The sequence below is a fragment of the Grammomys surdaster genome, unplaced genomic scaffold (assembly GCF_004785775.1).
Source record: "Grammomys surdaster isolate TR1022 unplaced genomic scaffold, NIH_TR_1.0 126091, whole genome shotgun sequence".
NCBI classification, from domain to species: Eukaryota; Metazoa; Chordata; class Mammalia; order Rodentia; family Muridae; genus Grammomys; species Grammomys surdaster.
Window position 1 is genome coordinate 4,212,690 of NW_021620899.1, and position 16,612 is coordinate 4,229,301.

A 16,612-nucleotide genomic window follows, 5' to 3' on the forward strand; every position below is an offset into this window, starting at 1 on the left:
CTCTGTTTCATCCGCCTTTTATTGTTCCAACAGCATCTTAGCCAGAAGCTGGGCCAAAGTGCCTTATCGTTCTAATTTATTCTGCACACACTGACAGATAAAGCACTGATTTCCTGGGGCCTTGCTCTTTTCACATATTGAACACGGTCTCAAACACTGTTCCTGACATTTATACGTCTTCACAGAATCATCTTAGCTACAGCTCACATCTCTGGCCTCAACCTACCCACATTTCTATGAGCTTATCAATTGCATTTCTTACCTCATACTTAGCTTATAGATGGATCACATTGTGCATTCGTCTCTCCTGTCTGCTTATGCTAGTAAAAGGGGACAAGTCAAGAATAAGCCCATCCTTCAAGCCTTCCTTACTTTGTCAGCTTCAAATAATCAAATTTGCAATCAATTGCTTTCAAACTCCAGTTTGTTGGGAGAGGTTAAATGATCTCATTCCCTAAGACATACAAGTTCCTTGGTTTTAGTACCACCACCCTGGTTTAGTACCACCACCCTGGTTCCTTGGTTTAGTACCACCATGGTTCTTTCTGCACAGCCTTCTCAATGCAGTCACAAATGAATGAGTAGCTGATTAGAAAGTTTGATTTACTAAACAACACAGAGGTACACATTCCACTGACTTTGCCAGTTGAATTTATGCAGCATTATTTTGGCTATTAAAGGAAAGCATTTTATTCATTTATTTTGATTTTGTCTGTGACCACACAGTATCAAAGACAAAGATGGTAAGATACTGACAAGCTAATCATGTACAGTTCTGGAATCAATCATTAATAAAATATCAATGTAAAAAAACCCATTTCTTTCTTTCCATGTACAAAAGATACTTCTCTCCATCTCATGCCCCATAGGAACACAAGCTGCAAGAAAAAGAAATCTCCACAGGATGGAATAATGAAGACCAGAAGTGTTTTTTTGCATTGAAGTTGTTAATCCTAAAATTTATTGCACAGAAACCAATTGTTATAATGCAACTTTGTCCTCTCCCCCACATACATACACATACACACACACAAACACACACATACTAAATGTACACATAAACACACACACACACACACACACACACACAGAGAGAGAGAGAGAGAGAGAGAGAGAGAGAGAGACAGAGACAGAGACAGAGACAGAGACAGAGACAGAGAGACAGAAAGGTCAGACTGTGCTAAGTTTAGAAAGCATTGCTTAAAGACTGGGAGAGAGAAGTACCAAACAGGAAGCCTGAAAATGAACATTCAAAAGTCTGGAGAAAGTGGCATTGAGGAAGCCAAAGACAACTTTCTGTTTTGCAGAGGAAGAGGGTAAGAGTGATACCCATTAAGAAGTAAGTACTTACTAGGACCAGAATAGAACAGTGACTGTCAAATTTGGACATGAAAAAAAATCAATAGTCACTGTAAAAATTCTGTTTCTGCACAAGACAGTGTATCCAAACAGCAATGTGTTCATATTGTTGCTACTGTGTCCCTGTGACATTCTGTGCACAGTCATAGGGGTCACGGACTGCCAGGAAGAAGACGGAATTACCTTTCCAACAATGTGAGCCGGGTGCTGCAAGGCTTTTGTGTTTTCAGTCTCAAATGGAGGAAGTGAATCACTCAAGGTCATGCAGCCTTTAATAATGGAGTTTTGAATTATGAAGGCACTTCACATGTGTGCCTCTTTGGGCTACTATTGCTGTGATGAAACATCATGTCCAAAAGCAACTTGGGGAGGAAAAGCTTTATTTGGGTTATGATTTCATATCATTTCATCATTGAAGGAGGTCAGAACAGGAACTAAAGCAGGGTAGGGGCTGGTTCAGAGGTCACGAAGGAAGGCTACTTACTGACTTGATTTTCAAGGCTTGCTTATCCTGCTTTCTTATAGAACCCATGACCAACCACCAGTACAGGATAGCACCACACACAATAGGTTGGGCCCTCCCATGTCAATCAGTAATTAATAAAATGTTCCACAGTCCTATATGGAGGCATTTTTTCAACTGAGGCTCCCTCCTCTCTGATGACCCTAACTTTGTCAAGTTCACATATCTCTAGTCAGCACAACCATACCCAACATTTTCTCTAATGGTATTCTATAAAATATACTTTCATATTCTGACCATTGATTGCTGTGTTTTATTTGTGAGTGTTTGTATATTAAAACTGAAAGAATCCTACATTTGAAGCAGACTTTTTCTTTTCCACCTACAAGGTGACTAGAAGAGGAAATCGCATCTTTTGTTTGTATAAGAATTGGAACGGAAGATTTTATATCCTTACTTCCAAACCCACCTATGCCCTGTACCATTTGCAACTCCATTTAGACTCAGAAATATACATGAATTCACACTTGGTTCAAAGGAGGAGTTGTCAGTGACTGATTAAGCTTTGTACTACTCAATTTCTTGGAGAAAGATTTGCAATGGGAAAAGCAACACTCAGCTCTCTAATAGTTTCAGCCAGAGTCATTTATCTAAGGTTTATGATGGACACAAGATAGACAGATTTATGTGACTGAGTAGTTTCAGACCCATAAACCAAGAAAGGCTATTACTTCAATTACATACACACACACACACACACACACACACACACACACACACACACACTACACAGCAACCAAAGATCCATCCCTATGGAGAACCCACTTCCCTTTGGTAAATAAATGCTCCCGATCTCTAAACCGAGAGCTTTAAACCAGCATGCTTGCTAGAACCTGTTCCTATCCTGTGGTGGGAATTCTGTGCTCTTATTTTAACTTTTAATAAATCTGTATTTTCACTATTAGTACGAGATTGCCATCTTGTCCAGTTCACTGCCTAAGACATCAGCTCCTGGGAGATCACAGACATCTCCCGTAACAGAAGATTCCCAGTGAATGTTATACAAGTAAAATGGAGTCATAAATATCACCATGCATATAACATAAGTAATGAAATACAATTAATATTTCAAATGAAGACTTCTTTTAAGAAGAATCTAAAAATAGATTATTACTAAAAAGAGTTTTTCTCAGGATTAATTTTTTTTTTTTTTTACTTTTTACTGTAAAAACTAGAACTCAATGTTAAATCTGCACAAACTTTTGATTCATCATTAAGGAAGTAAATACAAATGAGAGATCAAAAATACATTTTTATAGGTTAAAGAAAAGTCAAAGAATATTCTATTACATATTAAGCTATATTTCCAGTATACATATTAGCTACTGACAGTTTGTATGATCAATAATAGTAAAATGCCTAAATTCCAAGTATATTTCATACATGGGTGTAAACACTATTCTCCAAAGCTTGAGATATGAAATGTGATAGCATCCACTACACACTTCTGCAGGATTCCATGATTTTTAGCAGTGTGAACAGTCCTCACTTTACATACTGCACTCTTTGAGTAAACAAATATTCAACTTAAAATCCAGTGTCAATTATGATCAGGGACTTGGATAGCCTCTGCTTTATTAGAAATGTCACCACTAAGAATTTTAAGAAAGCTATCCAGGTATACATTATATGCACGCCCAAATGTGATGGATATAAACAAGGATTATGAATCATAGTAATTGTTAAGGTGTCCAGTAAAGTGCTATGAATCATCATGATTTATAAACACACAAAAAAACTTAGTTATATTATGATCTATGTCATAAATGAACCACGCTTCTGATTTTCTTCCATCTATTAATTAGTGAAGAATTAGAGAGTTATGTGTTATTGCCAAAGAACAAAATTTCAAGAGCCAAGTTTCTGGTTTCTGATGTTAGGTAAAATAGGTCAAAGCTGTTTCTATCTGCTGTGCTCTGTCCAATCCCGATAGCATTATAAAATGTAACAAGGCAGTGGTGGAGATAAAAGACAGAATATTGGAGAAGTGCAAAGCAAGTCAATACTACTGTGCCATCTCCTACCTCTTGCCTGCCGTCCAGGCCCGCACCCTTCCTGTGCTCCAGGGACATCCTGTTGAATGCTCCAAGGAACTAACTGGCACCTGCGCCATTTGTGTGTCTTCCACCTACAGGAGAAGGATAAAATCTCAGTGAGAGGAAGCAGTGATGGCAGGCATGTCACAGACATAATGTAACATTGACAAAAAGCAGGCTATTTACCCACAGTCGGTTTTACCTGAGTTGAATTTAGCTAAGCCCTTATAAAGACAACATAATACAGAATTCTTTCTATGGCACTAAAGACTATATCATTGGTAAGTTCTGTAGAAACAGATTTCACAGTGACAGAGGGCATTTGGAATTCTTATTCATACTACCAAGAGCTGCCCCATCTGACACCAGCAGTGCTGCATTCCACTAAGTAAACTCCAGGCCTGCCAGGAGTCTTCTGTATATTGCTTTTTGGATTATCATTGCATGGGTTAAGAGTAAGTCACAATATCCCATAACAAAAACAAATTCCAAAAATCAATGCGTTGAACAAATAGTCAATAATGTTTATAATATAGACACATAGTAACAAAATCTGTCATCCCCGAATTAATGATACATACAGTAAGATGGCAAATTTACCCCAATCTCCACTTAAATCAATATGTTGTGACCACACATTTCATTAATTAAGGTCATAGTATATGGCATCTCATTGGTTGTAAGGACTGCAATCATGTATTTCAGTAAGGTTCCGTTAGGAAACATTTAGTCATAATACCAAGGAGGCCATACTTCTGTAATACATTTTTGAGATTATGTGTAGCTTCAGTGACTTCAAATTTCCAGGAAGTGAAAATAGACAAACAGAAAATAAACATTTCAGTAGCACTGTAGAGGAACAATGTCACTTCCTGAGTCACAATGCTCACAACACAGGAGAAGCAGACACTCTTTGGAGACAAGGGAGACTTTCCTGATTATTGCCATCGGACAAAGAATTGCTCCTTAAAGAACACATGGCTTCAGTCAAGAGACTGGAGGCCCTAGGGAGTTTAAAGGTCTGGTTGGGGGGTGGGTAAGGGGTGGGGACATCTTCCTGGAGACATGGGGGTGGGGAAGAGGTATGGTATATGGAACAGTTGGAGGGTGGACCGGAGGGAGGAATAAAATCTGGAGTGTAAAAATAAAAAAATATATAAATAAGAGCCAAAAAACCCCACATATCTCGTCGTTCTTAATTACTTTCTGAATTCTTTTACAGTTTATATCAGCATAAGACAGTCTCTCCACCTACTAGCGCTACCTCCAAAGTTGGGAAATTGACGAATGTATTTGCTTCATGAGAGGTACTAAAAAGTGGAGAAGTTCTCTGAAGTACAGATGCAGAATGGTGGCTCCAGCAGCGAGCATTCTACTGAGTGGATGAAAGGAGTACCAGTCTGAAAGATGCGGTCAGAAATTACCAAGTGCTCCACCTACCTCCTTTCTGGCCCTTACCTGTAGCTGTGACATGTGGGAGGGGCCTCACAGGCTTTCTCTTCGTATAGTGGGTCCGAGCATTCCCTGCCGCCATTGGCTGGCAGCTGAATGATGACTCGCTGTCGAGACTGCTTCCGGGCTCCAGAGTCCCCTGCAATGAAGCAACTTTTTTAACCTCCGAACGTTGCACTGATAACAGAATCTCTCAATACCAATTGGTGTTGAAGAAAATTCCCTGCCTCCAGCATCATGTGCTGTGACATAACCGAATGAGAGGTCTTACTTCATCTAATCTTTTACTATTTGTCTCATCGACCAGACCACTTACTTTGAAAACCCAACTTACATTTTAAAATGTAAAGACTGAAGAGAAACAGTTCCATAGTCAACTGATCCTTTCACTGTGCATTTGCAAAGTAATTGTTCTTTCATTTTACTCTGTCCCCTTGAGAAATAGGACAGATCTAATTAAATTCTTTTCTTTTACTGTAAGTTTATCTTCATGTCATCTCATGTAGCTGAATTTGTCACATGAGACACATACACTTGTCATGAATTTTCCTTAGGAGAATATATTCAAGGTTACAATGCTATTTCTTTGTAACTCTCTTTATTTAAAATGCGTAGCTTATTCCAGCTATTTATTATTCATGTTAAGCAGCCTGTATTTGGGCCACATTCTGAGCATTGTGCTCTTAGTAGAGAAACAACAGGAGTTTCCAAAGAAAGACTCTTTTGGGGAAGTGTCAAAAATAGCAGTAATTACTGTAAGTAAATAACTCCAAATGATTTCTAAAAATTGGGAGAAGGGGAAGCTTTACCTTCAAGAAAGAAGTTGATAGTATGAATGTATTACTGCCTAAATGATGTTCAAATTTGTTTTTTTAGATTGTAAGTACACATAAAGGATTTATGAGCTTTGATGAACTGTATTTCAACTTTTCATATGCATATCTTTTAAGGGCGACAGTTTCTCTAAGAAAGGAATTATGTGGAGAATTATGCCAGCAGTTAATATTATTCTTTCTGCATTCACATGATTTTGCAAGATTGTTAAATATTTCATAAACAGACTACAGGAACAGCAAGTTTTTATAGAGTTTACAACCTTAACCAACTGAAGTTTAATCAGAAAAGAAACAAAACATTTCAAAAGTCATTATGGTTATAAGATAAAAGGATTGGAAAGTGAAGATTTTTTTTCATAACAGAATCCTTTTGCATGAACTCAAGGTGTCTCTTAACACAATGGTAGGCAAATGATGGCAGCCATGCTTAGAAAGGACTCTTGTGCCAGCCAGAGAAGCTGATCAGAACCCAGTGATCTCTGAGTGACTAAGCTGGAGAAGCCCTTTACAAGTAGCAACAACACAGTAAACAGCTGAGGATAAATATGGAATTACTAAGTTAACATTCTTGATAGCTGAATTTGGAGTCTGTTTTAAAAGCCTTTCAGGAGCTTGTGATGAACAGTAGAGGAAAGGAAGGGCGTAGATGGCTATGTGCACTTTGTCCCAATTTAAGATCCTGGATTATTGTAAATTGTGAGGATTATTCCCACTGTATGTGAATCATGTTTATAACAGCAATAGTTATTTTAATGAATAATTGGAATACTCCAGCTAATGGAGTCAGGAATTGGGGACTGAGATTGCTGGCAAGGAGGAATTGAAATATTTGGGAGCACTGTTGTGGATGATTAATTGTAACAATATAAATTTGAATACTGACTCTGGATTTTAATAAATTTAATATGATAGGTTCAGAGAAGATCTAAGAAATGTCAGTAGAAATTTCATGTTATCAATGCTTCTCTGTTAAATTGTTCAAAGGATTTCTAGCTTCAAGCCCAGGCGATGAACGCCTCTAACTATTCAGAGACAGGAGCATTTTCATTTCTTTTGATGTGTTTCAGAATCCATTGTGCCTCCATTTTTCATTTTGGTCAACTGGAATCTCAGAGCTAATTTTCATCTCTATTATGGGAGCATATATCAGCTTTGATTTTCTCTTTGCTATTTTTTTCATTCCTTTTCTACTCTCCCACTTCAGTACTTGATTCTGCCTTTCTATCATTTTTAACTTTTATTTTATTTTAGGATATACTTAGGATCAATATTTTTTAAAAGAATATGAAAACTAAGTAAACTTCCAATTATTTGGTTAGCATCTTAGGAAGAATTTCTTTATTTTCTTCCTTCCATCTCTTCCTCCCTCTGTCTCTCTCTTAGACTACCTTCTCCATTAGGAAGAAGATCACCAACAAATGAGTCTTTGTTTCCCTGATGATCAAAATATTCAGAGGAAATCACTCCTAACACTTTTCAATTTGTGTAAGGAAGTCAGACACAGAATTAAAGCCAAGGGACTGGGCATTGACACAGACAATGAGTTCAGCATCAATGGCAGCTTATAAACTGAAGTTCTTAAGCTTTAATTTTCCAGATGCTGCCTGGTACCTAGTCAAGGCTGTTCCAATTCAAACATGTTGCTTTCTTTTTGTTTCTACTTTTGAAATACATATGTTATCTAACATACAAGTTTGTAATATTTTTCTGGTATCATTTTTATTCAGACTATACACATGTATGTTACAAATCAAAGGTGTGGATATTTTTTCTTCTTAAATTGACTGTACAATGATATTCTATTTGTTCATATACAAAGTTCAAACTCTCTTACCTCATGTAGCCATAGGATAAACATTGTGTCCTGATTTGATTGAAACACTTCAAAGATGTAACACTCAGAGAGGCTATTGAAGAGTGTTACACAGGAAATATGACATCCCTGTTTCTTCTCTGATTATAGCTAAGTGCCTGCTTGTATGTTCACTTTAGGAGTCAATAAAGCTATAAACCTATAGCTATAGAATTCATAGGGGAAAAAGAAAAATCATTCACTAACTTACTACTTATAATTAGAGTAACAAATTATATAGAGAAATGATTTATATTTTAAAGTGTCCATTTTTGAAAATTCATGAATGAGCTTTGAAAGTTAACAAGTACACACACACTTGAGGACCAAACTACCCATGAATTATTTCTGATCTTTATTAACATTGTTTTTGTTTTTCTTCAAGGCTTATCATGGGAGAGAAATGAATAAGACTTCAAATGACTCGTTTTTATTCTTCCTTGAAATCTAACATATTTTGTTCCATTTTCTGCAATACTAAGATGTTATTTTACCCCCTTAAGCTGGTTTTAGAAGGACTGCTCAAAATTCTAATAGATACAAAATGCATATAATATTAGGCTTTACCTGAAATTTTAAATTCAGAGGAAGTACTCCATTTCAGAATTAGTTATTTTTTGTCATTGCCTCTTACTGAACACAAAAGAAATTTTAATCATTTGTTGAAGTCAATACAATTTCACTGTCAACTGAATTTGGGTTGTTTCATAGCAAAATAGTAGAAAAATTAACCTCAGGCCCTTGTTTCATTTTCCTCACCATAGCAAAGGGCTAGCATAGTCTGTGATCCCAGCATCTAGTGCTCTGTTACAGCAGTCACCAGGGGAGGAGAAAAAGTTTCTTGGAGAACACAAAGCATCTTCTACTATTATCTCTCTATCGCCCCACTCCCTTGTTTCTTCAATACGCATTTCCAGTTATTACTTTTAAAATCTAAGAGCTTAGGTTTATTGTCTTTGAAAATATTTTCTTCTAGGAGACTTAACATATAGCTTTCACTGAAACCTGGTAGAGCTGGTTTACTGTCCAAGTGAGCGAATCTTTGCCCAGGCAAGTAGATTTCTACCATCACCAAATGGAGCCTCTTGTTTCCATGGCATTCTTGCACAGAGGGGTCAGTCTCAACTCAGGAGTTTCAAGAAAATACTGTCATCTAGTGGCAACTTGAGTTTTAGTTTAGAATAATTAACTATATGTGGCCAAGTGATCAATCTAATTAAAATTCTTCACTAAAAATTTCAACAGTGCCTTTGACAGATGCTAGTTTGCTGCATTTAGCTATTCTTCCTTCTTTCTCCTTTCTTCTACCTTCACGATGAGTCTTCAGCTATCCTAAACTCCTGACATTAACTTTATCTACCTTCTGTTTACCTTGTAGCAGCAACGCTCAAGATACTTCACAAATTACTCCCTTTGACATAGCCTTCACTACAATCCTTTCTTTCTACCTTTGCTACCACTTTCATTTCTTTGATAGTAAGTAGTTCATGCCATTCTAGACACGGTATTGAAAGTTATCTCTTCATGGCCTTCGCTGTATAGCACATCAGTTACTTGGTCTTCTGTTAAGGCAATGTTATAACCATCTGCACTTCCATATTTTCATTTACAAATATTTTATATACTGACCATTTTTCTAACTTGACAGTTCACCTAATATTTATCTTAATAAAATACCTTGAGTTCAATGGGGCTAACACATATTTTTATAGCACTTTGTCATGATTTCTTGTTGATTTTATGACTTCATTTCCATCTTAACTCAACCAGTGTTATCAAAAGTACTCAGCTCTCCTTGTCATCCTGTGTCTCTTCTCTTGCCTTGTCTTGAACAGTCTTGACCGTGCTCAAAGCCTATTATTTTCTTTTAATTCTTTTCCATTAAGGTAGCTAAATATTAATTAGGTTACACTGACATCCATGTTGAGGAATCACTTTTTAAGTGCATGGCTAGATGAAAATTGGATATGCCTAGACATTCTACCATAGATTATTAGCTTATTTGTCTTGTCGTTTTTCAAAGTAAAGTTACTTCTCTTTTTTATTCTCTATTTTCTTTGACTGAGCCTCATGCTCAGTGATGACTCTTTATACAAATTAAAGGATTAGAAAAATAGTTACCTCACACATCTCATACCTCCAGGATGTGATCTTGTTAACTGTCAAAATCTTATATTTGGAAATATTATAGTTACTTGGAAAACATTACAGAGTGAAGGATGAACAATTGCCTTTAATGAAGTGTTGAAGCACTGAAAATAATAACTGGATTGGGAAACTGCTAATTATTAATATTCAGTTCAAATTTTCCAAGAAAGTTTTGTTCTATTGTGATTAAATGCTTTCCCTAGAAGTTTCTCAGAAAGATTGCTTCCAATACACCAAACATTTGCCACATAGTGAGCACAGGCAAGGGTACTATGTCTATCCTATAAGGGTGGGTAGCTATTAGAGACTAAGCTCAAACCTGAACACAATTAAAACAGGACACAAGGTTTTACGTGTAATATAAAATGGTGTGATATAATGTATAACTTTCATCACTGAGGTAATGAGCAGCATCAATGATGTTGGAGATCACAGCCTATAGAGTAAAGTATGTTACTTGATGAGAACCAAACCAATAATACCGTATTTTATGTGGCTTTTAGGATAATACAGAAACAAGATCTTAAAATTTATAAAATTCATGTCACTAACATTTTTCTCTTTTGTGCTGTTAAATTAATGTTAATATGAATGGGAGATATAGCTTGCATGTCAGAACCACTAATGGGCTTGACCTTCGACAGCACACTAACAAAAAACCAAAACCAAACCAAACAACAACAACAACAACAAAAACCATGTGCTACATATCTGTAATCCCAGCCTTTACGAAGTAAGGCAAGAACATCAAAACTCTAAGATTATCCTCACCCAGTTAGTAAGTTCAAGGCCATCATGGACTAAGTGACTGTCTCCAAAACAAACAAACAAACAAACAAACAAACAAACACAACAAACTAATGTTAGTCACCCTTTCTCTTCCAAAGCTACTAAGAATTAAAAAAATGAATTAAAAAAATCTCTTTTTGGTCTGTTAGCAGTTTAATATTGATGTAATATTTCAATAGTACTCTATAAAACACAGAAGAAAATTTCCCAGATGTGATGGTATGCACTGCTAATCCCAGAAACTGACCCATTAGTCAAGAAGATTCCAAGGACCATGCCAGTCTGCTCTATAGAATGAGATCCTATCTTACAAGCACAAACAAAATTCCCTCAAACTTATTTTTCAACTCTACTCAATGATATTTGCAAAATAATCAATTATGACATTCAGAAAATTAAGTGGTTTAAAATAAAATTCAGCAAGTTAAAAAGGTCATTAAGCTAGAAATTAATTCTTAATTGCAAATCTCCCACGAGAGTCAAGAAGTGTAAACACAAGGAAAGCCTCGAGTTAGCATACATGTTGAGAGAGCACACGGGAAAACAGCAGACAATGTTGTCTTTCACATTGGGAGAAAATGTGCTGGTACCGTGTAAGTGGGAGGGAAGGTGTGAAGATTTCTCTCAGTGAGAAAGCCAAAAAACCATGTCCTGAAGGTTAATGAAAGATTTATCAGGGGAATCTTCCATGATAATAAAAAGTCTTTGCACATCGAATAAGCCAAAACCCAAACCTGGCAGGGAACGAATAGTCTTGGAAATGCCTCGTGGCACATTAAGTGTTGGCAGGAAGACAGCTTGGCCATTTTTCTCTTTGCTTTATTCCCATCCTCGGACCACATAATTGAATCCTTAGCAAACTTGGTCTTAGGCTATTTCTTGCCTGTAAGTAGTTTAGAAGCTATGTGTATTGTGGGCACTGGAAACTCTCTTAAAACTTCAGAAGGCCAGTATATATTCTTTGAGGATTTATGAAAGAAAATATTTATTAATAAGAGCTAGAATCATTTCAATCTGAGGCATATAATGAAACTTCAAGGGAGTTTCTGGCTTCAAACCTACTGCCTGCCAGGTAGTCTAACATAGTATTATTTCTAGGGAGAAATCCAAACATTTTGACAATCTTGAAAAAGCCTTGTATAAAAATCACAAACATTGCTCATCCAAAAGTCAGACATCCTGCTGAATAAGGGTTCTGGCTGAAGAACCTCCATAATCTGCACTACATACCTTCTCTGCATGAAGAGGGACATGGTGTCCAGTCACTGTATGGGGTCACGATACAATCCTTTCTACAAGGAAGCAAGCAGGGCCTCACTGTTTCAGGCCGAAGGCTTTCAGGACACCTGGAACAAGCAAAGAAATTATTCAGCCTTTAAAAAGCCACAAAACCAAGTATCTTAATTTCCTTCCATTTTTCATTGCTTAAATGATTCACAGTCAGCTCATGAGCTTCTGTTATTCAGCTTTCAAGGCTGCTTTTAAGAAGTACCACTCAGCTAACTTAATTCTCTCCAACTGTACCTGGACAAGACTACTCATACAAATATGTAGACTTAATGACATTCATGTTATCTAGAAGAAATATAATTACCACATCCTTCCTTTTAGGATAATATTTCTACTAGTAAATATGCATTTTCTAATACACATAATAAAAAATTTGTGGGATTTCAAATTATCAATGTTAGGATACAATTGCTGTATCTAAATATTTCATAGTAGCTGGACAAAAAACTATCATGACAAATATTTCTTAATAATAATAACTATTATTAGTATTACAATCCTGTTTATGTATGCATATGTTTGTATAGAATGTATGTGGGCATGGACATGTGTGTGGTTGGTTGGTGGTTCTAGGATCAAACATGGCCCACCAAGCTTGTTTGTGCTCTGTCTCTCTCAGCCTCCTCTCTGTCTCTTTGTCTCTGTCTTTTTGTCTCTCTTTTCCTCTCTCTCTCATTTTCCAATTTTTGTGACAGTATACTACTATGTAGTGCTAGCTGGCCTGAAACTCATGGAGATCCACCTGCCTTTGCTTCCTGAGTACCTGGATTACAGGTGTCTGCTGTCAGACTCAGTTGCATATTAGTCACCTTTAAAGAACTAAATTGCGAGTAAAATAGCTAACACCATACTGACACTTCATTTTCAACATACTCTATAATTAGTTGCCTACATGTCCTTTCTTACACAAAAATACGATGCTCTTTTCTATTGTAAAAATGTGACTCTTTAAAACGCTGGGCAGGAAAAATATTTAAGTATGAATCAAAGGAATTGATGTGCTTTCACAATTTAGATTTTTATAAGACTGGACTGGTAATTTAATTGGAAAACATCCTATGAAAATATACCACATATAATTCAAAGAATTCTTTTGGGACTATGGAGCTACTGGTCAGTAATTATTATCAAAAGCAATGCTTCTAAATGAGGCATTTTATAACTTTAACAATGGGAGGCCATTACTCAACTGTGCTCTTCAAATATGTAGCCCGAAATAAATCAATGGAATTTACAATGTTGTCATTGACCCTCCACATAGTCTTTGAGTTTGGAAATAGCCACAGCAAGATACTTGGCTAACTGTGGAGAGCAAAATTACCAACAACAAAGTCACTAAATGAACACACAAAGATAAATTATACAGCCTAGACTGCATCCAATAAAATGAATTCCGACTTCCTTTGGTGAGGCAATTGTTTCAGTCAACATGCTGCTGTTCCCTGGCACTGTTTGTATTTAGCATGTGTGGTTTAAATCAAAGAATTGATTCCTCCCTCCTCCCAATCTTATTCAAGGTCAAATTAAACAGAAGCAATGGGAGTTGAAGTTTGTTACTTGGGAGGATAGATAAGATCAATAACATTGATTTTACCATCTCCCAGTAATCTATTTTATTAAGAAGAGTTTAAAACAATGTTCCTATTTGCATTTTTGTTTCAAATGGTTTGCATTGGAAAACATTCACTGAATTTAACCTAGTACTTAAGGAGAAGGGCAATAACATTTTCTTTTGAACTTAAATGTGTTTGATTTAATTTCCTACAGTTTTAAGGGCAAAGGAAACCAACATGGTTTAGCAAATCTATGGGTATATCCAGATCCTTGAAAAACAGCTGTAGCCACATAGTAAGTTTTTGCTGGATTACTCTGGTGGTCTGATAGGATGCATCAGAACATACTTCTTACTGAATGACCCCATGAGATTGGATCCATCAGATCTTCACACAGAGGTCCTTGTTCACATATACACCCTTCACCCCAGGACAGTATTTTATCTTATAGTAGGTCTAAGTTGCAACTTTTGAAAGGCCACTAGCTTGCAAACAGATAGAGGAAGCCTTTTATAAATCGGTATAATATTGTTCATTCTGTCTGGTCTAGTGAGCACTTCTATCTCTGTTCTAATCTCAGTAAGAACCAGCCTCCTCCAGGTTGTGGAACTTTCAACCCCGCTGCTGCTAGTATCACTGAATTTTAATATATTGCAAATTAATTTCCTGAGTCAAATTAATAACAACCTGGGTGTAATTTCCATTAACATATTGGTTTGGGGTTACCATATGAAGTGTGAAGGATGTCTCTTTGGTCTATATTTTCTAATATATTCTGAAATGTCAAAGGATATAAATAATTATATCATGGAGCTAAATATCTCTAATATCTGGAATGCTAGCCAGATAAAAATGCTTAATGGGTCTCTTGCTTATACCCCTGGGGTTTTCCATATGTCAGATAAATTATTTTCATCCCCTTAGAAAATTTCATAAAATAATACCGAAAATCACATGTCTGGGAAAGGCCAGATAGGAAGAAGTGTTTGTAGTGAGAGTGTGGAGCTCTTAAAAGAGGGTAAGAAGAAGAAAGAGAAACCGGGATGCTTTATATATAAGTTACTCGAATGCTTATTATGCATCCACAACATTGCCAAAGAGCTGAAGTCACTGAAGAAAATAGCAAAGGAAGTGTTTTTCATTCACAAACAGCATTTGAGAAAGTGCGTTGAGTGACTACCTCAGAGTATTTCTCATTATATATATAATCTTCTCATCTGACTTTGAAAATCAAAGCTAATTATTTGGAAAACACAAGTTTAGACCTATGCAAAACATAGGACATTTGAATTACTAAGAAAGTTACACTGTTTCAAAAATTAAAGAGGCTGTTCCTCCTCAGAAGAATATATTTTTTTTAGAAAAAGTACTAATTTTTTTCTAAGAATTGATTATCTCCTTCATACCATTACTTATTTTCACTTATCATTATCACAAGGCACTCAATATCTCAAGTCTGTTTTTTTCTCCTCCCCACTCGCAAATTGTTCTTCTTCTTCCCATTTTCTTAACCTATATGAAACTGACAGGTTTTCTACTTCTTATATCAGCTATCTTGTCCCAGGGCTCTCTGTTGAAAGTAAATGGTTACTCGTTTTACTACAGAAAAATATATTTGACCTTACTACCAGTGATAGAGCATTGTGTGGGCAAATGGAAGGCAGATCATAGATGGGTTTTACTCAGTTAAACAGATTGTCAGCCTCCAAGCCTAGGGATATACAGGAGGTCACGGATGACCTCTACGGCTAGGACTTTGTATCCTGTCATTATTGATCAGAGAAGCCTAGAGCAAGCACTCCTTTCTTTACCTCAGTAGCTTAATAAAAAGCAGACTGTGCTACAATAGAATTGGAAGTGAGGACCAGATAGAAAGGTTTCTATAGAATTTATGGATCTCAAGTACAAGACTCAGAAGTAGTTACAGCTTTATCAGCAAGTAACACTGAAAGCAATCAAATCTTCTTATGAGGACAGGTATGACAAACATCAGAAGACTCCATTTAACAAAGCAAATAGAGCCCAACCAGTCCTCTGCATGGCTGACCACAGGATTTGCCGCTGCTATTCTCAAGTCCTTACTTCTTGGGTCCCACTTGGCCCACGTTGACTCGCACACAGATGACTTTTCGTGTTTGCATGCCCACAGAACATGAGGCCTCCCCATTCCATGTTGTGGTCGTATTGAAGGATGACACCGATGTATCCTCTATACACTGACCCCAGGGACCAGTTTGCCAGTGGTACACAGTGCAAGGGTGCTCATTGCAGCTGCGCACCTCTTGCAAAGCACTGCTGTTAGGGCAGCGAATTCCACCTACAAAAATGGACAATGACAATAGATTAGACAGAAAGCCAACAGGAACCTCACCGTTCTCTGTTCCCAGGAATTTGCAGGGCTGATAACAATGATACTTACCACTTACTGAGCACATAGCATGGAACCAGCACACTATTACAAAAAATACAAATTACTCTTTGCTGGATCTAGCTTAAAATACAAAGCATACAGTATACATACTAGGTATTGAAGATAATCTGGGACCTTAAGAAGAAGCCATTGTTCTTCAGAGAAACCCAGTAACAGGTGCAAGGAAGCCCACACTAATTTTAACCACAAGCAACAGACAACTTCATGCCATGGATAAGAATGTCTGAATGAGTTTGCAAGTTCCATCTTCTAAATTGAAAGTCTTAATCCAGGGTTTTAAATAAGATTTACTTGAATGTATTAGAGTTTAAGGTGATAGCAAGTGAGTCTGTTAAAGCTGGGT

The 16,612-nt window shown here is 36.7% G+C and overlaps 1 protein-coding gene across 1 annotated transcript in view; it reads right to left on the minus strand.

The window, feature by feature from the left end:
* The window catches only part of Thsd7a (thrombospondin type 1 domain containing 7A), a 364,412-nt gene that overhangs the window by 68,124 nt on the left and 279,676 nt on the right, over positions 1–16,612 (minus strand). The window contains exons 8-11 of the mRNA XM_028755943.1: positions 15,921–16,155; positions 12,226–12,341; positions 5,377–5,509; positions 3,907–4,010 (exon numbers count right to left, since the gene is read on the minus strand). Coding sequence (XP_028611776.1) covers positions 3,907–4,010; positions 5,377–5,509; positions 12,226–12,341; positions 15,921–16,155 — 588 coding nt within the window. The remainder of the gene's footprint in view (positions 1–3,906; positions 4,011–5,376; positions 5,510–12,225; positions 12,342–15,920; positions 16,156–16,612) is intronic.